Source organism: Microtus oregoni, unplaced genomic scaffold, assembly GCF_018167655.1.
Source record: "Microtus oregoni isolate MIOR12 unplaced genomic scaffold, Mior012 000006F_ref0000085, whole genome shotgun sequence".
NCBI classification, from domain to species: domain Eukaryota; kingdom Metazoa; phylum Chordata; class Mammalia; order Rodentia; family Cricetidae; genus Microtus; species Microtus oregoni.
The window spans coordinates 35,145,362-35,166,976 of record NW_024543065.1 but is presented as its reverse complement, the minus strand read 5'-3'; the positions used below and the strand labels follow the sequence as shown (position 1 = coordinate 35,166,976).

General features: G+C 34.9%; 1 protein-coding gene across 6 annotated transcripts in view; it reads left to right on the top strand.

Moving 5' to 3' along the window:
- The window catches only part of Grik2 (glutamate ionotropic receptor kainate type subunit 2), a 604,302-nt gene that overhangs the window by 249,200 nt on the left and 333,487 nt on the right, over positions 1-21,615 (top strand). For all 6 annotated transcript variants that reach the window (XM_041653577.1, XM_041653579.1, XM_041653578.1 and 3 more), the window contains 2 exons: positions 1,798-1,851; positions 5,733-5,906. In XM_041653577.1, the coding sequence (XP_041509511.1) occupies positions 1,798-1,851; positions 5,733-5,906 (228 nt within the window). The remainder of the gene's footprint in view (positions 1-1,797; positions 1,852-5,732; positions 5,907-21,615) is intronic.

The following is a 21,615-nucleotide window of genomic DNA, read 5'->3' as shown; positions in this document are numbered from 1 at the left end:
TAGTGAATGGGACTACAACCGACTTTGTCTTGTAAAGTCACATTCCCTTCTGACAGCAACTGTCACAGTTTTCAGACCAGAGATGTGATAGTCATTCCCCTTATAGGTTTAACCTATAAATATACCTATTGTAGTATGAAAAGCTCTGTGAATTTAGCAGAGACAGTTCTCACACATTCTCCTGGTTTTTGTTGACTTGAGTAGCTTTGTTTTCACATTCAGTGTCTCCAACTGTCTTTTAGTCAGGTTTAGACTCCAAATACTAGAGATAGAGCCATCGTTACTCTGTTGGGCATTTTATTTAACTTTGTTATGTGCTAGTTTTCTTTCAGTGCATATAATAGTTGAACGTACATTATGAAGTTTTGATAGTTTAAATATTCAATATATTTAATTTAACTTTCTATATACTTTAGTAATATCAATGATATTTGTACAACTTATTCATATCTGTCTCTGCACATTTTGAGCTAATGTTTTTAGAAACAATGGTAATATTAAGCTGCCATTGATTCATTGTAGATAAGAAGGCTTCTGTAATTTTTGTTGGCAACAGACATTCTCTACTGTAACAGATAATGTAAATGTTTAATGAGGAAAATATCCCTTTACTTTGCTTAAGGTAACTTAACCAGAAGTTATGGGGTTATTGAAATGTTACTAATTCAAGAAATAGAAATCAGTGATTTTTCCCTATTTATTTTTCTGCGTTTAAATCTTTAGTTTGCCAAGCAGTATTTTATGTGTTCTATTTTAGAAGTGGCTATTCCCTTTATACTGAACGGCATTTGTTAAAATTTACAAAATTTAGTCTACATAATTGTGAATGCCAACCTATGTCTATGAAGCTTTCCTGTTCGTTGCACACAGGTAGTAGCTGAGAAGGCTACCTCGCAAATGATTTTTGAATAGTTAGAAGTGTGTAGGAGACTATCAGATGAGAATACTTTCTTCCATCTAAGAGTTCTTCCTTTAGCAAAAAAATAAAAATAAAAATAAAAATAAAAAAAGAATGGGTTTTAAGTTTCACTGTCAGCTATTCATCTATTCATTTCCCTTACTTTTTTAGAAGTGAAAAAGACAGGCATAATTCTCATCAGTGCAAATTTCAATACAAAAGGAACTTGACCTAAAACCATTGTCAGTCAGAATCTGTTAAAAAATGTAGAAAAGGGAAACAAAAACAAATAGTAAATTTTATCTGATCTTTGAAAAAAGTCAAAATATTCAGTTAATTATCCATATTTTTAACAAGTTCTTATTTACATTGCCTTTCTTAATGTCACAATTATTCCTAAGGTGCAGAGAAAGAGTACTACTTTACCTTGTTCTTTGTAGCTCTTCCTGCTAATTTCTCAACAACAACAACAAAAAAACTAATCAAATAAAAGTATGTCTCATTAGATTATTTCCAGTGTGTGTACTATATGTAAACCCAAGGAAGAAATGTGCTAATATCAAGTTTTACATCAATTTTAATGTTTTTAAACTATATATCAAGTTTTACATAAACTTTACTGCTGTTAAACTATAATGCTATCAATTTTACCATTGCAAACATTCAAGCAATAGCTTTACTGTCAGAAGAATAGGTTCAAAAATTCCTTTTAAAAATAATTGTTTTCTTACTACTGGGAAAATTAAGTATGATCCAGTTTTATATACCATGAGTAATGGAAGTTAACTATATATCAGTTGTATATTTTGTCATTACCTGCCATACTGAAATAATATATTTCGCATGATATATACCCTCAATGCTAATCTTTTTGTTTCTTTTACTTTTTTACCTCTTAGGCATTAGCTATGGGAATGATGACAGAATATTATCATTATATATTTACCACTCTGGTAAGTAATTTATTAAAACATAAAAATAATGCTGTAGATTTTATTATTATGACTATTAAGAGGGTGAAAATGTCGTTTTTGAATGAGAAGTAATGTAATGAACAATACATTTCTACTTTATGCTTTATATTATCTTAATATAACTTGGAAGGAATCATGAGATAGAACTAATAGCTCTTGGGGGAAGCTGATGGCTTTGAATAATATCATTTCAGTTATCAATTGAAAGTGTTGTGTGTCTAATTATGTGGCTCCAGAGCATTTAAGGGCATAGTAGGTGTTAAAATTAGCTTACCCACAAAAAACCCCAGTGTATTAGGCAACCACAATGTCTCATGCTATTATCTTTGCTCTTTTTTGTTTGATGGCTGGATTTGGGTGTGTTTTTGATATCAAGCCTTTTTAATTGCCCTCTCAGTTGATTAAATTGTCCATATTTAGTAACATTTTAGGTCAATATGATTAAACTTGCAATAAACAAGTTGCATATTACTTTTACATTTTGTCCTGAAATACCCATGCCATTTTCTTTGTTATGCAGGAAAATTTGTCTTTACTATTTTATAAATGGTTCTTGCAATCCTGCCTGTTTCCTGTGATGTTAGGATTATATGTGTGCATACCAAGGCCATGTTTCACTTATTTCCTCTCCGTTTAGCTTACAGTTCTGATTTCTCCTGAGAAGTAGCTTTCCATCTCTTTCACTAGACCTTTCTCTCCCATTTCCAGCTTGTATCCTATTATCCTTTACCTGTAGATTGTCATATCTTGAGTGATCAATTACCACATTTGCTTAAAGAATGAGTAAAGGCATCTGTACAGTTTTCATGGTCATTACAGTTTAATTCTAAATAGTGTGGTATTGTTATTAATTGAAAACATCTAAATATCAATTCATTATTTTCCAAATCAATTCTTCTTTGATTTTATTCAAATTTTCAAGTGTTATTGATTCTTATATAACCCACATAATTCTACTCATTTGTTTTTTTCTCTATAGCTTCTATAGCAGTTTTTTTTTTCTATTCCATTTAGGAACAGTTCAGTCAGTGTTCTTGCTATTTATTTTTAAATGTTGAAATTATTTTCCATGCTTTTGCAGTTAGTAAAATCCAGTTGTTTTCAATAGCTTTCTGAAAGATGATGATTCCTCCAGGAGTATTTATTGCACAGCTGAATGTTTGCTATATATAATCACGAAGTCTGGCTCTGCTATGTTGCTGCATCACCTCTTCCTTGATGATTTTTACAGTTTATAAGAAACTTGGTAATAGGAAGGAGAAAATGGAATGGCTTTCCTTTTCATATGGGTCCACATAATGCTATTGAAACTTGATTCAATATAATTGTAAAATTTTGAAAAATATTATTATCTTATAGTTAAGAAAAGAATACAACATTTATTTTTAGGATAGTTATAACAAATTTGTCTGCAAATAAAGGTTTATACTTCTTTAATTATAAACCAAATTTCCCATTTTCTTTGCTTTGATTCTCCTTTGCAATCAAATTGATTTCAATCAATCTTGTATGAGAATCATGCTTTATATTTAATTCTCCCTCATATTTCTACTCATATTTTCAGTGCCATTGACCTTATTAATATTCTGGTCATTCTTTAAAGCAGGTGTATGTGGGTGGATGGGGACAGATTTCCTCATCTTACAAAGTACATGGTTGGGACCCATCTGAGCAAAAGATGGGGCAACAGGGGAAAATATGCATATATTTATTGTGTGTCTGTTGCCGTGTGTCTGTTGCCACTGGCATGGAGTGAACTCTTAGTTTATATGCTGTGGTTTGATGAAGGGTCAATAGCTGTTTGTAAATATGACTGGATAAAAATACAGTATCATCTAGCAATAGTAAATTAGGTGAAATAAAGCAAAATCTGTTTATTCAGCTTCTCCTAGAACTGAGGAACTTTCAAATATTGTACAACAGTCCTCTAGAATGAAAGACTCCCCTCTACATTTTTGTTCTGATTAAATTTGTTCTTTGAAAAATTCACAAATGTTTATAGCGCATTCTCTTTATTTTCAACAACACCTTCTCTTATTTCCTTCCTACCTCTGTAGTGCCCTGTCCTATTCTGCGCAGGTCATTTATCCATGTTTGTGTCTTTTTGCTTTGTTTTAGGGACCATAGATTTTAATGAGGACCATTTGAATGGCAGCTAGGGGAACTCCCCATTGGGGTCTGGGTAGCTCACTGTTTGGTACCCAATTAAAAACGATAACATCCATCCCTTAAAATCCATCATAAACAATCGATCAACATGAAGGATAAGACCTACTATTCTATGTTTATGATTGATTGCTGACAGCTTGCATCTTATTCAGGCCCTTGAATCTTAGGTTGCTCCAATTTAGGCAACTACAGTTGCTTAGGTCATGTTTGCAATGACTGTGCCATTCCTTGAAGCTAACCTTTTCACAACCCTTTGTTCTATCTTCACATTCTATTTCTTCTGCTGTTGCTTCTTTTATGCTCTATGAGACTTAGAGAAGGTGGTATAAATGTCCTGTTTAGCACTAACCACTCAGCAATCACTTAATCTAAGTGCCTTATCAGCCATGAGTTTCTGCATTCTGCACTGTTCACTGCTCACTACTCCGACAGGGAAATAGTGTGTTAGAGACGAAAGAGGCTCTCATAACCTATTTTTAAAGGATGTAGACTAAAAGAATCCCTTTATGGCCCCACTCTGGGAGAGAAAGTTGAGAGAAGGTCAGAGAGTAACCTTTTTGCTTCTTCTATACATTTCTTTTTCCTTCATCTTAAAATACTCAGGACGCTAAGCCTCATATTTTGTGTAAGGTCGTTTGAACCACATTACAACTCAGATTCTGTTTGCTATTTGAAATGTCACTCACGATAAAAATCACCAAGGGGCTTGTTTGTTTTTAACTTCAAATTTGCTTATCATTTTAAGCATTTTTCCTTCTGCGTATGTATCACCATACATTAATTACTTACATTTTGAGTAAAGTATATCTTATCTCTTTTGATAGTTCATATAAATTGAATACTAAAATTGTAAAGATTCCTCTGCAGCAAAGTGTACCATGCCAGTTGCTTTCCTCTGGATTTTATGCCTGTCCCCTAGAAGGTATGGCAGTGTGTGGAGGAAACAAGATGCACACAGGATCAGTGATATTCATGTGGCTTGGGATTTCAGTTTATCTAGAAAGAGCTAAAACTTTCCTCATGGTAGTTAGAAAGTGGATGGAAGTCTCAGATACTGTGCATCTATATGATGACATCCAACTTCATTGGTAGCTTGGGCCTCATATTTCCCAGGAAAACTAACAGGCAGAACAAGAATTTTCATGGTATACAGATCTTCGAGGTCTACAGAAACAATGTTCATTATGGTCGGTCTAAAGATGGGTTATGTAACAAAGGATGCGCAAATTTCCTAAGACTCACAATATTCATAATGTTAACATTTTCCCTCATCTTTTATGGAGCTCTTATTTATTAGAGCATTATTTCAGAATTGGCTTCTCAAAAAAAAAATAAGAAGTAAAGCAAAAGAAACATAGAAACACAGGCAAAACAAAACTAAAATGTGACTAGTTGGTTAAAAAGTAGGACAAAGAAAAAATACCCTTGTTAGTTTAAAGAAAAGTACCATTGCATAAATTATGAGATCAAGTTATCCTTTAACAAAAAGATTATAGAAATGTTACATGTATGTTATTCTGTTGTTTAAATAATATTGTAACCAATAGATTTGTGTTCACGTGCAAAGTATGCTTGACATCACTTGAGATAAACTGCTGTTAGTTTCTAAGGAAAATATGAAGTAATAATTTCAGTACTGTAAGCTCATGAATTAAATCTACTATTGGTAACACAGGAAATTTCTGTTTCAGGACCTCTTTGCTCTTGATGTGGAGCCCTACAGATACAGTGGCGTAAATATGACAGGGTTCAGAATACTAAATACAGAGAATACACAAGTCTCCTCCATCATTGAAAAGTGGTCTATGGAACGGTTGCAGGCACCCCCAAAACCTGACTCGGGTTTGCTGGATGGATTTATGACGGTATGAATACCTATTTAAAAATCAACTTTTGTGTTTTTAAGTAGTATTGCATAAATCATTAAATCCCCTGGGTGCAAACAGTAGTTTGATGTTTTGACATAAAAATAATATCAGAGTTATGATTGCCTTTAGCTCTCCATTGTTTTGGCTTTAAAGGTGGTGTGACATAGGAGATTGGAGGTCATAAATGAGGCGTCTTAAAGTTTCATGCAATAGCCAATATTATTCAGCTATTCAGACAATTTATACTCTGGTGGTTAAGAATTGTCATAAGATAATCCTAACAGTCTCTATGAGTTATAAAATAAGAGAGGTTAGTGTGTGAATGTGTATGAAGAGTGAACAAAGGGTGTGTGTGAGGTTTAACCAGATATTGTACTTTCTGTAGTAATGGGAGCATAATAGAATGGAAAGATGAAATTAAAGCAATTTCTATTGCTGAAAATAATCCTACAACATAAGCAGAATCTGAAACAATGTTTAAGCAGTAATGAACTAACAGTAATAAATGAATCAAAATAGCCAGTTCCACCCATTGGACTGAATAAAAGAAGTATTAATATATTGATAAATATCTGAACCATTAATTTTTCTTATACTCTTAGAAAAGATATACCAATAAAATATGTATCTGTCTGTGTAATGGGAGAAGGTTGGATAAATTTTGTAATCATAAATTCAGTTATTATGAGAAAATACAGCTGGAAAATAATTTCCTATCTTTCCATGGTAAACTGAAAATGAAAATTTAATTCATAGTCCTGGAATACTTTTAAAACTAACTATTGTTAGTTCAAAGAAATATAATACAGCATAAATCAAATTTATATAATTGTTGACATCTGGTCTTCCCTTGATTTACTAATTGAGCAAGAAAAGTAAGCAAAGAAATTAGTGTTTTATTGCCCTTGAGGTGTAAATAAATTCATGCAAAAGGCTTATCTCCTTTGGATATAACACCTGTAGGAGACAATTTAGTGGGGAAAATATGTAATTGTAAAGGAAATGAAGTATACACAGGATCCACAACTGCCTTATTTAGTCTGGGTTCACATAGCGGTAGTTCTTCCTGTAGTATTAGGGGCGGCTGGGCCTCTTCCCCAGCACCCCAGCACCCCAGCACCCCAGCTGCCCGCTCGGCTAGCTTATGCCCGAAATAACAACACACAAACTGTATTCATTTAAACACTGCTTGGCCCATTCTCTTCTAGGCTAATTCTCACATATTAATTTAGCCCATCTCTAATCATCTGTGTATGGCACCCAAAGGTGCGCTTACCAGGAAGATTCTAGCCTATGTCCATCCTGGGTCGGAGCTTCATCCCAGGAGCAGGGCATGGCGTCTCTCTCAGGCATCTGTTCCCGAGAGGAGAGCTGTGAGTCTCTGACCTCACTTCCTCTTCCTCCCAGCATTTTGTTCTGTTTACTCCTTCCACCTATCCTCTAACCAATAAAATGGGCCAGGGCAGTGCCTTTATTAGCCAATGACCTTCCTCCATCATTTCCCCTTTTTCGGTTTAAACAAAAAAAAAAGGCTTTAACATAGTAAAATTACATATAACAAAACAGTTATCAAGTAAAAGTTACAATAATCCTTATCATAACTAAGGAAAACTATAACTAACTATTCTTAACTCCATCAAAGACTCCAGAAAGATACAATACTACCTAAGCAAACAAGAAAAAAGCAACTTTTAAAACTCTAGACATGACAGAGACATCTTGCTGCCTGGACAGTCACCCAAGATTCCTCTGTACCTTTGGGGCATCCATCTTCAGCCTTCAGGCCCATGGTATCCAGCAGACATTTCCATAAAGCAGGAAAATTCAAAGTCAGTTCAGTCACTATCTGTTGTGTCCTGCAGAATGTCTCGCAGACTCTTTCATGAATCAGGAACCCCAAAAGATCATTTCACCTTAGGCAAGTTCAGTAGTCCTTTCTCTGTGGGTTCTCTGTGTCCAGTTTATGCAATAGTCCAGGTAAGAGCAGTTTCTTGCCCAAATGGCTATCAAACTCCATAAGCATCCTCTTCGATGCCCATCTTCCTCTTGAAGTAGATTGGTGCTGCCAGGAGCAGAGTGTCTCATTGTCATGAAAAGTTCTAAGTTATTAAAACATTTAAAATGCCATATTCTATAATCTTTGAAAAATATAAAGAATGCCTATCTAAAATATATCTACGCACATCTAGAAAATATTAACTAACATGACTACAAACTTTACTATTATCGATTATCCATTAACAACCTATATTTCTTAATTATACAGAACATATTTAAATGAACTACACAATCACAATACCTTAATCAAAATCAGAAACACATATATATATATATATATATATATATATATATATATATATATAACAAAATTGACCTTAAATCTCTATCAATAAAGCAAAATCTATACTAATGTAAATTATTCATATCTATATCATATACCCCTTTAAATGTAAAAGGACGTTTATAAACCATATTTGGGAACATGGGCACAGTTTTTTCTCTCCAAACTGCTTCCTGCTAAATGGGGGCGTCGTTAATTAGGTCTTTCATGGTATAACCTGTGTGCTAGTTTCATCTCAGTTGGCAGTTGAGCGAAGCAACTTTCTGAAGGTGTTCACACCAACCCTTCAGGAGGGCGTGGTCCATCATACCAAATCGGAATAGAAGAAATGAACAGCGTCTCATCCTCTGTGAAAACAAAATAAGAAACTTCTTTCCAAAGCATCATGTCCTTAGATCCAAATTTCAAAGTTAAGGCATTTTCAAAGTATCTATGTTGGATTAGTTCAGCAGCATTTATAAACAAATATCTTTTAGCATCTGTTGCTCCTTCCTCAGCATTTAAATAATTTAAAGAGAGCATAATAGCATACAGTATCAAAATTTTCTGTGTATTTTCCATCTTTGTACAGCTTTGTTTTAACCTCGATTTCGTTTATTTTTACTTTTAACTCTTTGCTTTTTGAGACAGGTTCTCTGTGTCTTTGACCTGAAGTAACTCTGTAGACCAGGCTGTCCTTGAACTCTCAGAGATCCGCCTGTCTCTGCCTCCCAGGCATTGGGATTAAAGGTGTAAGCTACTACACCTTGAACTCACAGAGGTCTGTTTGCCTCTGCCTTCTAGGCACTGGGATTAAAGGCGTGTGCTACCACACACAACTCTCTTTCTTTTTTTGTTTTTTACTTTAAGAACTACAACTTTTAGTCTGCATATATATTTAACACACTGTAAACCATTTAAAAATTTTCTTTGTCTTTGAATCTCTCTTTACTGTATATCTCTCTTTTTCTGACCACATGAATCTTTAATTTACCAAGCAATATCAGTAGGATTAAAGGCGTGGCTTTGCCAGCTGGATCCAGCCCATTCCTTAGCTTTCCAGCCTCATGGCTGAGGTACTGGCTGTAGCCAGCAAGCGAGCTTCAACAGCCTGTGCTTGCAAACCGCACAAACTGCCTGCGTAAAAGAGTCAGAGTTTGTCCTGGCAGGACAGCCCAGAAAGCCGGCATTTTTAAATGGCGCAGCTTTTTTCCTGCTATGGCTGAAAACCGAAAAGCATGTGATCAGCTTTTCGTCAACACCGTTTAAGTGTTTCGTGGCAGGACCTCTTAATGAGCTGCAGCCTTTGCAGCTAAAGCTGAGTCAGGAAGCCTCTCTTAGATGAGGCGCTAGCTTGCCTCTAGCAAGCAGAGTAGAACCGAGAAATTGCTGCTACCAAGAAACCAGGCACAATGCTTTCATTTTGTTCAAGAATTACTTCCCAAGCTGTCTCAGGCTTTATGTGGAAGCAGTTGTCCACGTGGGCGCCATATGTAGTATTAGCGGCGGCGGGGCCTCTTCCCCAGCACCCCAGCCGCCCGCTCGGCTAGCTTATGCCCGAAATAACAACACACAAACTGTATTCATTTAAACACTGCTTGGCCCATTCTCTTCTAGGCTAATTCTCACATATTAATTTAGCCCATCTCTAATCATCTGTGTATGGCACCCAAAGGTGCACTTACCAGGAAGATTCTAGCCTATGTCCATCCTGGGTCGGAGCTTCATCCCGGGAGCAGGGCATGGCGTCTCTCTCAGGCGTCTGTTCCCGAGAGGAGAGCTGTGAGTCTCTGACCTCACTTCCTCTTCCTCCCAGCATTTTGTTCTGTTTACTCCTCCCACCTATCCTCTAACCAATAAAATGGGCCAGGGCAGTTCCTTTATTAGCCAATGACCTTCCTCCATCATCTTCCTTTATCTCTCAACTATGTAAAGACTATATAACACCATCTCATCTTCCTCACTTTTAAGTAGATTGTTAGTACACAACTAGGTATTGCTAAAATGGGACATGGCCAGTTAACGTTCCCTAGTAATTTCTAAATATCATTAAGTGTTTCAAAATTGCCTCATCCAATTTACATATTTTGGGTATATGGGTTGTCGTCCTAGTAAGTAGCTATCCCAAAGATGTTTCTCATCTTTGTACTCTTTCAGGTGTAATGATAAGCCCATTTTTATGTAGCATATCTTTAGTCTTATATGGAAATAAGATATATGGAATATTGCTCTTCTTCTTTGGAGGTGAGATAGTTCATATAATGAATAATATAAGCCCAAGGGAAGGCCTGCCTCACAGGCTCTAAAACTTTTCCCACATAATATTGACACATAATAGGGGAGTGTTTCTTGCCTTGAGGTGGTGTGGTCCTTTGATATCAAAGCTGAGGTTATTTATGATTTAGTAAGGGAACAGAAGAGGAAAATGCTCTTTATCTTCTGAATGAATGTGTATAGTATAAAAGCAATCTATTAAATACAAAATTATTAAAGGCTAATCTTTAGGAATAGCTTTGGGCATAGGTAAATCAGGCTGTAAAGCTTCCATTGGCCACATGGTGGCATTAACATTCTGTAAGTCAATCAACAATCTCCTTTTACCAGATTTCTTTTGAATTACAAAGGCAGGAGAATTTCAGGGAGAAAAAGAGGGGGTTTTGTGCCCATTCGCCATAGTTCTCTGACTAACTGTTAACTGATGAAGAGCGTGGAGCTTTTCTTTAGAAAGGAGGTCATTGAGGTGTCCAGACAGGCTCACTAGATTTCTTTGTAATTTGTGCAGGTGGCATGAAAAACCCAATCCACGTCAATTCACGTTTATGATTTGTCTTTGTGGGGATATAGGTGCAACAATCGCTAGCAATGTTTCCTCTTCTGTTCCCTTTTTGATATTCCATTCTTTTCTTAGCCAATGTGCTTGTGAAGAATAACATTAGAAGTGAGAATGTTTCACTTTGTTTCCTTTTAGCTCATAGGACCAAAGTTAGGGTCAAATTTAACTTCAAAACGGGCCATTTCAAGGACCATTCTTCAATGGTTATAATAGACATATTAGCCCCAGAAACAATTAATCCTGTAGAAGTTTTTCCTTTTATTTTTAAATCCAATACTGGTTAACCACTTTTCTTCAGGAAGTTTTTAAAGCTGCAACTATATCTTCCTCCCTCACAAAGCATAGCTTTTTTTAAATGAAGGTACTACATAAAATATTCATAATAATTGTTCAATATTTTCACCTACTTTAAATTTCCAGTCAGTGGGCACTGTGATCATGATTGTAATTTTTCCTATACTATCTTCATTAATGATTCCAGTGTTAACTATGCTTCCTTTATGGGATTCAATAAAAGTCAAACTGTTCCAGGAAGGATAGGTCTCCAATACCCTGTGTGTAACATTGAGGAACTGAAGAGGCAATATCTTTAGGGCAAGGAATATCAATAGCAGCACTTCTTTGAGTAGCAGCTTACAACAAGAGGATAGATTTACAATCTGAAGCTGACACAAATGTTTTTGTTCTTGGGTTTAAACCCTCTAATTTTACAGAAACTGAGTGGGGCCCTCAATCCATTGTCTTGTTGTTGATTTGTATTGTTATTGTTGCTAGGCAATGCACTGCCCCTTCTTAGCATATTTAGATTGGTATTTCTTAGCCAAGTGTTTCCCTTTCTTTCCTTTAGGATTTAAGCCAGGAGCTCATTGATTCAGAATATTCATTTGTTGTAAGAACAATTTATATTGTTTCTTTAAGTGACCAGGTGGGCCACAAATGAAAGATTTTGCTGACATCTGTCTTTGAACAGCATAGGATTCTAAAGCAGCTAATTTTACTCTATGTATTTATTTCCCTATATTTCTAACTTCAGAAAGTTCACATTTCCTGTCTCTTGGACGTCTTACTACTCCTTAACAGTCTTCATTTGTGTTAGCAAAGTCAGGTGTTTTAACAATAACTCTTGAGTTTGTTCCTTTTTTACTTTTTTATCAAAGGAATATTTAAGTATCCCCATGAAATCAGCATAAAGCTCAGAGGGACCTTGTATATTATTAATATAAGTATACCACAAGTCAGATACCACGACAGTTTTCATCCAAGTAGATGTAGCTACATCCCTAATGTAGGAAGGCTGCAGGAGGTATGTTATGTAAGGTATGTTAGGTAGTCTAGTGATGTCCATATACCAGTGGGCACTTCACATATGACATATCCAGTGTTACCTTCAGTCCTATTTGGTGAACTTTTCCATTGGCTTCATCTGAAAACCACATTTAGCATTAAAAAAAATCAGAATAGGCTAGGAACCATTTTAGCAAGGATTTGAAAATAATGTGGCAACCACTGTGCATAATTGCTCCAATCCAAATGATGCTCATAACAACATGGAGCAGTAGGTCTGGGAAAAGCAGAAAGAAGCCGTTTAAAAAATCTCTCATTATATACATGTCTAATCCCTGATAGAAATTTGATTTTGTCGAAATTGCACAGGAATTATTAAGTACAGCTCATGAGATCAGGGAGAAATTGGTAAATGAATTCATTTTCCATGCCTTGTCTAAACATGTCTAAAATGTAGTAAACTTATCATTTTCATAGGGCCTCATAAATACTCATTGGGAAGTATAAGGAGTTCAAGATTACATTAAATATCATATACTTCATCCCATTCTTCAGGATCATCTTCAGTCAATGGCAAATATATATCTAAGGGTGGCTCCAGTAAGGGAGCTAAGGAAGTCATCATGGCATAGTTGTTGCTGGCACTGATTTTACTTTACATTTTGCCTGACTGAGAAAAGTCTTTTTTACCATTTTTACCAATTTTAAGGTTTGATCATCCAGTTTTTATTCACTCAATGATTGGTAATTTTTCCTAATGATTGATATAATTCTTCTGTTCCTTAAGTATCTTGATAACACTCCAAATTAATGCCCAAGTGACCCAAAATTGAATGGAGATCTTCCTCTTGCTGATATACCTTTTCATTATTCTTGGAGACTCTGTCCCACAGGCTTTCATCTAAAATTTGTTCTTTTGCAAGTTAGGAATTATAATCATAAATAACTTGCAAACAATATAACAGTTGTGATTTTAATACTTGTCTTTCTCCTTTCTTTAAAAAATGATAGAAAACAACCTTCCTCAAGACCCAGTAATAGCACGATGCTCAATCATAACACAAAGACATGTGCTCAACTATGTTCATAGCTGCATTGTTTCTCATAGCCAGAACCTGGAAACAAACTAAATGCCCTCGACCAAAGAATGGATAAGAAAATGTAGTACATTTACACAATGGAGTACTAAATAGCAGAGAAAAATAATGACATCTTGAATTTTTTAGGAAAATGGATAGAGCAAGAAAACGTCATTTTGAGTGAGGTAGCCCAGATTCAGAAAGACAATTATCACATGTACTCACTCATGAGTGGTTTTTAAACATAAAGAAAAGAAAACCAGCCTACAAATCACAATCCCAGAGAACCTAGACAACAATGAGGACCCTAAGAGAGACATAAATCGATCTAATCTACATGGGAAGTAGAAAAAGACCAGATCTCCTGAGTAAATTGGGGGCATGGGGATCTTGGGAAAGGGTTGTTGGGAAGGAGAGAGGTAAGGAATGGAGCAGAGAAAAATGTAGAGCTCAAAAAATAATAAAAAAAAAACAGGAAAAAATGATACACATGCTCAACTTAAGGCAAACTCCTCCCTGCTTTTTTCCCTGTTATTTTTAATCCTATTTCTTTGATGAGGATGTCCACTCTCTAATCTTACAATTGACTTCAGGATCTAATTTGGGTGCCACTTGTCATCATTCTAGATGGGATGGGACCTGGGAGAATGTAGCCTATAAATTGGTGGACTCATGCAATATCCAACTTTATTTAGTGCCTCAGATAATTTCTATTTTGATGGTTAAGAGGTCACATGAGTAAAGATCTCATGAGTTTAGTCAATCTATATGCCGTCACAAAGACAAGCCACATGTGGTAAAACCATGCTATTCTGTCGAGGCATAAAAAAGACAGTTTGAACATTGAATTGAATAAGAGCAGCAAGTAATCATACATACTCTGAAGCAAAGTCACTCCTATCTGTTACACCTGGTTGGTGGTGCAGGAGGGGAGAGACAGAAACACATTCTAAGAGCAATTCTGTGTTTTGATGAACCTGAAAACACAAGACTCTTGTCTTGTTTTCTTGAACTGTTCTCACAAGCACTCAGAATTCTCCCCACACAACTCCATCTCTAAACCATGTTCCAAAATTAAGAGACACATGTACAGTTTCATCCAAGTAAGACCAAAGTCATGAGAAAGATCACTAGGGGTTTAATTACTAGCAGCAACACATATGAATGATTGCAAAACATATAAATACAAGGGAAATGTATTGATTTCTCATTAGAGAGGCAGATTTGTTTAGAAACAGTTAACCTCCTGAAGGTAGAAAAGGAATGTGGAAAAGAACATACACTTCTGATTTTGTGAGAACGAGCAGGATTGAAATGGGAGAAGTGAAATGAATTGCTAAGAAAATATCTCAGCTAACAAAAATTCTATGTGTTGTATGTGCAGCTTAAATTTTAAAGAAAAAAGTCTTTAACCAATTTTCATTTTGTAGAGTCCTGAGATTCAAGTGTCATATTAAGAGAACAGGTAAAGTTCTTCCATGTGTTTTATTGGAGTTCCTGATAACTGTAAAGATTAATGAGGCTTGTCATGTAGTATTTTTTGTGGCAAGCATTATATCATCACAGAATATTTTGGAGGTAGACATGAAGTTTACGATAAGAAGTCTTTATCAAGATGAATCCTCGTTATATTTTTCACAACCTTCCTGTTGACAATGTATAAAGATACACAACTGTAACCCACATACAGTGGGCATAGGTAGGTCCCATGCATGCCCCCAAGCTGTTTGTATAGAGTCTATAAGTTTACAAGCTCAAGTCATTGGTCTCTTTTGGTTCTCCAGTCATGATCTTGACCCTTTACACCCTTGCTCATACAATCTAGTTTCTCTCTTCAACTGGACTCCTGGAGCTTGTTTTTAGGGCCCCTATCAAAGGAATAAGGAACTGATCCTGTTGCATGAGCTGACATTTTAAAACCTATTCTCCATTCTGGAATGCCTCAGGCAGCCTTGATGCAGGTAGAGGCGCTTGGTCCTACTTCAGTTTGATATGTTGACTGTCATAAGAGGCCTGCTCCTTTCTGAATGAAGAAAGAATGGATGAGGAAGGTAGATGGGAGTTGGGAAGAGGGCACAGGAAGAGAGAAGGAAGGGGAAACTGTGGTTAGTATGCAGAATAAGTGAAAAAATAATAAAAAATTGATAAATATTTTAATGTTTTTTAATTATAATAATATAAAGAAAATACAAAATTTGAGAATGCTGAGGGTCAGGTGATGTACCTTGAGACTACTAGGCAAGTATTCCCTTATATCACCAGTACAAAATATTTTTATTGTACATTAGTAATTATTAATATAAAGCGCATTTGACTTTTTACAAACACCATATAGTAGATATGGATTAAAATAGCACTATATTGATGCCTTGTGCAAATACTTTTTCTCTCAAGCATCTTTGTAGTCAGTCATTATGCATGGAGGAAATGAAAGCAGTAGCCAATTTCCTCCAAAACGAACAGAGCCAAGAAAAGAAGATGCATCAGACGAGTAAAAGAATTATAGTCTGACAGTACAGCATTGGCAACCCTCCCTCAAGAGACACTAGTGTTTGTATGTTTCTTGTTCTTTTTCCCCATGAACCCATGAAAATAGAATTATCAGCAAAGTCTTTAGTCCTTGGAGCAAGGCCTGTCATTACCAGTATCATAGTCATTTGCCATCTCATACGATCATAATGTTTAGAGTTCGATATTCTTTATGTCAGCACTATAAAAGGAAACAACAAATTGGATTCATACATTTTTTTTCTGGATGAGTTAGCATCTTAATTGTCACCCTGGGATAACTGTTAATTATCTAAATGAGTTTTAAAAGCAAGACAACGTCTGCATTTGTAGTTTCTTCCAGGGTGAGTAGCAGTCTTATGAATAGTAGGTATGGCCACATATTATAATCCAGCTGATGTTCTCAGCTTCCTAGACATGAGTTCTTATCACAATGCTGTTTCTATTTCTATTTTCTGTAGAAGGATCACAACTACTTATGATTCTACAAGTGTGGAAGTTCCTCTCTGCAAAATTATCCCTGTCCTTCACTCTATAATCTGTTGTCATTTCCCTCGGTGTTCTGTACAGATATATTCTGCCATCAATGAACAATTACCCTTAATTGAAACTTCACCTTGAGTAGTTACTATAGTACAACGATTTATTACGGTTTTATTATTTATTTGTTGAATTTTCAATAATTTTGCACAAGAGAACTAAACCAGGTACAAACAGTTCACTTAAATTTTTAATGCTCTAAATAAAACCTAGAAAACATTCCCAATAATCCCAGCTTGCTTATGCATACTAGTAAAAATATACTCATTACTCATTCAGTTATATAGTCACTGTCAATGGTATAATTTTCTTCAGACCTTTAGTGTAAATTTCAAAACACTCGGCTACCCTATAATAAAGTTCGGATGATCTAGTTGCCTTTTTTGAATTAGGTGAATTTTCTAGATACCTTGTAAATATGTTCCTTCATTTCTATACTTTACATATGATTTATATTCAAATTTAACTATAATGTTTGTTTATGTTCATATTATTTCCCAATCGATTAAAGGTTCTACTTTATGGATGCAGGAATTAAATAATTTCAACTTTAGGGCTCCAATATTTAGTTCACTTGCAGAAAATTCATTTTTAAGTGTTCAAGAGATAGGTGAGTCTCTATGATTTCAAATTCCAGTGGATTCAAAAAATCATTTATTTAGTAACAAGCCAAGAGATCTTAAAATTTCTTTCATTACTTGTCTTAATTCAAAAATAAGTATTTCTTCTATATGACTCATAGCATCAAATTAACTCCAGGCGTTAAGGGCCACTCTTCAGTACACTGATCAATTTTTAAAAAGTATGTAGAGACAGAGAAAGAGAAAAAAAACGACAAAAAAACAACAAAAACAAAATGAAATAAAACATGAGAGCACAAGCTTATTTTTTACTAGAACTACCTCCTGCCCTTGTTGCTATGTATTTTAATAAGATGTAGCTGTCTTTCTTCAATACAATGAGAAATATGATTAAAATTCCCATATAACTTAGGTAAATATATGGGCAACTATGGATAGGTAAGGGGAAGTTACTAAGCTTGTAGTATAGGCTCTTTATTGTGGTTTATAGTTTACATACAATATTCTTCAATTTCCTTCGCATATCAGAAAGAGAGAATAAATCAATGTGGTAATATTGTTTTCAAATCTCATTACGTTTTTAGTTGGGATGATTTAATCTCTTGAAATTCACTTATCAAATAGAAGTTGTATGTTGTGTGATTGGTTTAAATAAAAATAAATAATTATTTAACCTCTGAAATATTTAAAAATCAATTTGTTTTTTTAATTATCTTGTTATTGCTTCCCTTTATCCAGCATTTATTTAGAGCCCAAATTTTGATTCAACACTCTATAGTTCATCAATTTGTTCTTTATTTTTTTTCTGTATGCAAAAACACTGATGTTTGTGTGTATATATTTTATTGTACTGTCAGTTGACAGAATTCTTATCAAGATTTCAAACATAATGTGCATCAAATTTGAATCTAGTACTCTTAAAACCTAGCTCAACTACAATAATTTGAAATTACTATTAGAATGATAGAACTGGGTCTACTTGTAAGTTTGTGAGGAGGAATGTTACATTTAGTTTTCCCTGTCTTAGCTCACTTCTTATTGAACAAAAGGTTAAAGCATAGAGTTTCAGTCAGGTTGTCTGAGTCTATTGTATCACTATAAACTATATTCTACTTTTATCATAGAGCAAGAGCTCTGTAATCAGAGTCTGGCCACATAAACCAAGTTCTGCTATTACATTCTCTCTAAACTGTCATTAACATCTTAAGATTGCAAAGGCTCAGTCACTTCATCTTGTCAATGGAAATGTGATACCTGGATTATATTGTAAATCTCATGATCAAGTATAACATATACAGCTCAAAGTTGATATCTGCCACATAGTGATTGCTCCATAAAAGTTGTCCTTTTATTACAAGAAAAATGCCATTCCTGCTCATCAGTATGCTACTCCTGCTAGAATGAGCTTCAATTTTCTCCATCTTGATACCCTATTTGTATAATATTGCAAATGAATATGAATGTAAATGCATAGATTTACCTCAAAACATATTAAGCCATACATAGTTGTACAGTTTAATGCTCCAGTAATAAATGAGTAAATAAACATGAATTATAGATAGAGTTAGCACCAAATCATTTTGTTTTTTTCCTGATAATGCTATCTAAATAGGTGTATTTATATCAGAAGCCTAATTTTTTAAGAGTATAGTCTGCAGTTTTGTGACATAAAGGTTTAAGAAATGAAGAAGGTCCTACTTTGATGCTTTAATTTACAAACTGTGCTCAGACCAATACTCTCTAAATCCACATTAATAAATCAAAAGAATATTTCAGACAAAATGAAATGAGGAGTTTTAGGGTGAATTTGCCTAAGGGATATTAGGAATTCTTTTGCTTTATTATGCAGAGAGGAAATATTATGTTGATCTTTCATTTGCCTTTCTAAAAGAACTCATAAATATTTTATTCATTAATCTTCGGAATACCCAGTGACCAAATTGAACCAGGAAAGAAAAGTAAGGTTTTTTTTTTTTTTTTAAACAGGCCCAGATATTGAAATGGTATGAAATCAATCCTTTATAAAAAATTTCTGTGAATTGTTATTTAGCCACTCATTCTGTAAATAGTTATTGAACACTGTATGCAATGTGTGATAGTAGATTATGTAGAGAATAAAAAAATAACACACACATATGTACACATGCACACATACAAACACACACACATGAAAAATTAGCAGTTCAAAATGTGACACATTAGCTACAATTAATTTTTCTAAATCACATACAAATAGTGATTTTATAAGAATCCACCCATTCTCATGTGTAGATTCCAGATTAGTTTCATATAATGTTACGGCTTGAGTCTAAGGAATGCCAAAATGGGAAGAAAACATTTGTCTTCCTCTGTATTTCTCTTGCTGGTTAAAAGCCCACCTCCCCATGGTGAATTCAAGAAATATGGAAACAGAATTCCATTGATCAGACCACACTAAGAGGCCATTCAGCTGAACTCTGAAGTATGCGAATAATCAAAAATTTTATAAATAATACCAGATTTGGACAATGTAGAAAACACAGTTAAAAGCCTACATCCCAACTTTTCTACTGGAAATATATCAAGATGTTCCATACCCGGTTCTGGAATTGTTTAATAACGTGACTTCTGGGAGGAGCATTAGCTACCTGTGCAGAGTGACAAAAGTCCTAAGAAAAGGAAATAGTTTTAAGAAAGGTGAAAATATTTCGCTGGAAAGTGGGGAAGTGAACATTCAATAGACACATAGGACATTTTCTGGGTAGATGGACATTAAGCATTGAGTGAGTTTTGCCATCATTATCCTGCCACATAGAAAAGGGCAGAGAGTTAACATATAGGGCCCTTTGTTTTCCCTAAGTGAAAAGAGAGAGAGTGTTAATAGAAGTAGGCTGTCTTAGGAATACATTGCTGTGCCCTCATAAGCTAATGAACTAAATATGGGTATTCAGGGAAGGAAAAGTACAATATCTCATTAAGGAACTAGTTGTTCCTTCTGCCTATTTCCTTAGCATAACTTAAGTTGAACCAGATTTCCTAGCCACAAATCATTGACAGATTCAATGATTTGACCCAATTGGATTGTAATATCTAATCAGCGCAGAGATTCTATTCTCTTAACCAAGATTTTTTCCCTCTATTCTAACACCACTAAAAACCAAAAGAAAAATAAAAGAATCAATGGCTAACATATATTTAAAGTATATGAAACTCATATAGAATTAAGGGAATTGTTATATCATCTGTGCATGAATGTTTTTATATGTAATTATTCTAAAATTATATTACCTTAGTTATTTTATTTCATTTTCTACAGAAACTCTGAGGAAACATGCTTTGCCATTGAAGGAATGAAAATTTTCTCTGAAAAACTAGGTGACTAAGCTTGTGTTATACTCCCAGCTAAATAACTGGGCCTTTCAAAATTTAAGCATTTAAGTATTTAAGCTGATAGCCATGGTAGTGACTGGATGGCAGAGTTCAAACTTATGCTTCTGACTCTTGCCAAGCCTCTTATCATGTACCTTCAGGTTTTGGCATGGCTTTAGTATGGCAAACAATCATTTGTTCTTTCTTTGTCATGGGAGGCAGAGAATTTTTATATGTTCAGTTCTTCTGTCATAGGAGCTTGACTAAAATGGTGAATTACACAAAGGTTGCTGCATTTTGGAAAGACTGTTCTGACAGGGTTAGTCCAGGAAAGCTTTTCTTAGCCACTGGGGTTTATATCACAAGAAGCAAAAGTTCGTATAAAACACTTACATATACTGCCACTGTGAGATATATTTTCTCTTGTGTTGAAGTGGTCAGAATGGCATTAACTATCTTATTAATAAGAAAAAAATCCCACTGATGAATCCTGATTATTAATTCTGTTCAGGAAAAGGACACTGAAAATGCCTTCTGTTTTTTAAAATTGATTTTTGGGGGCTATACATTTTTCTGTGCTCCCTTCCATTCCTCTCCCTTCCCTTTCAGCTCTCTTCTATAGTCTCCATGCTCCCAATTTACCCAGAATATCTTGTCTTTTTTTACTTCCCATGTAGAATAGATCCATGTATGTCTCTCTTAGGATCCTCTTTGTGGTCTAGGTTCTCTGTGATTGTGAATTATAGGCTGGTTTTCTTTGCTTTATGTCTAAAAGCCACTTATGAAGGAGTACATGTGATATTTGTCTTTCTGGGTCCGGATTACCTCATTCAATATGATGTTTTCTAGCTCCATCCATTTGTCTGCAAATTTCAAGATATGATTTTTTTCTCTGTCATGTAGTACTCCATTATGTAAATGTGCTACATTTTCCTTATCCATTCTTCGGTCAAAAGACATTTAGGTTGTTTACAGGTTTCAGCTATGACAAACAATGCTGCTATGAACATAGTTAAGCACATGTCCTAGAGGTATGGTTGAGCATCCTTTTTGTATATGCATGCAAGTCGTATTGCTAGGTCTTGAGGAAGGTTGTTTCCTAGTTTTCTGAGGAGTTGCCATACTGATATCCAAAAAGGCTGTAGCAGCTTTCACTTCCACCAGCAATGCAGGAGTATTTTCCATTACCCCACAATCTCTCCAGCATAAGCTG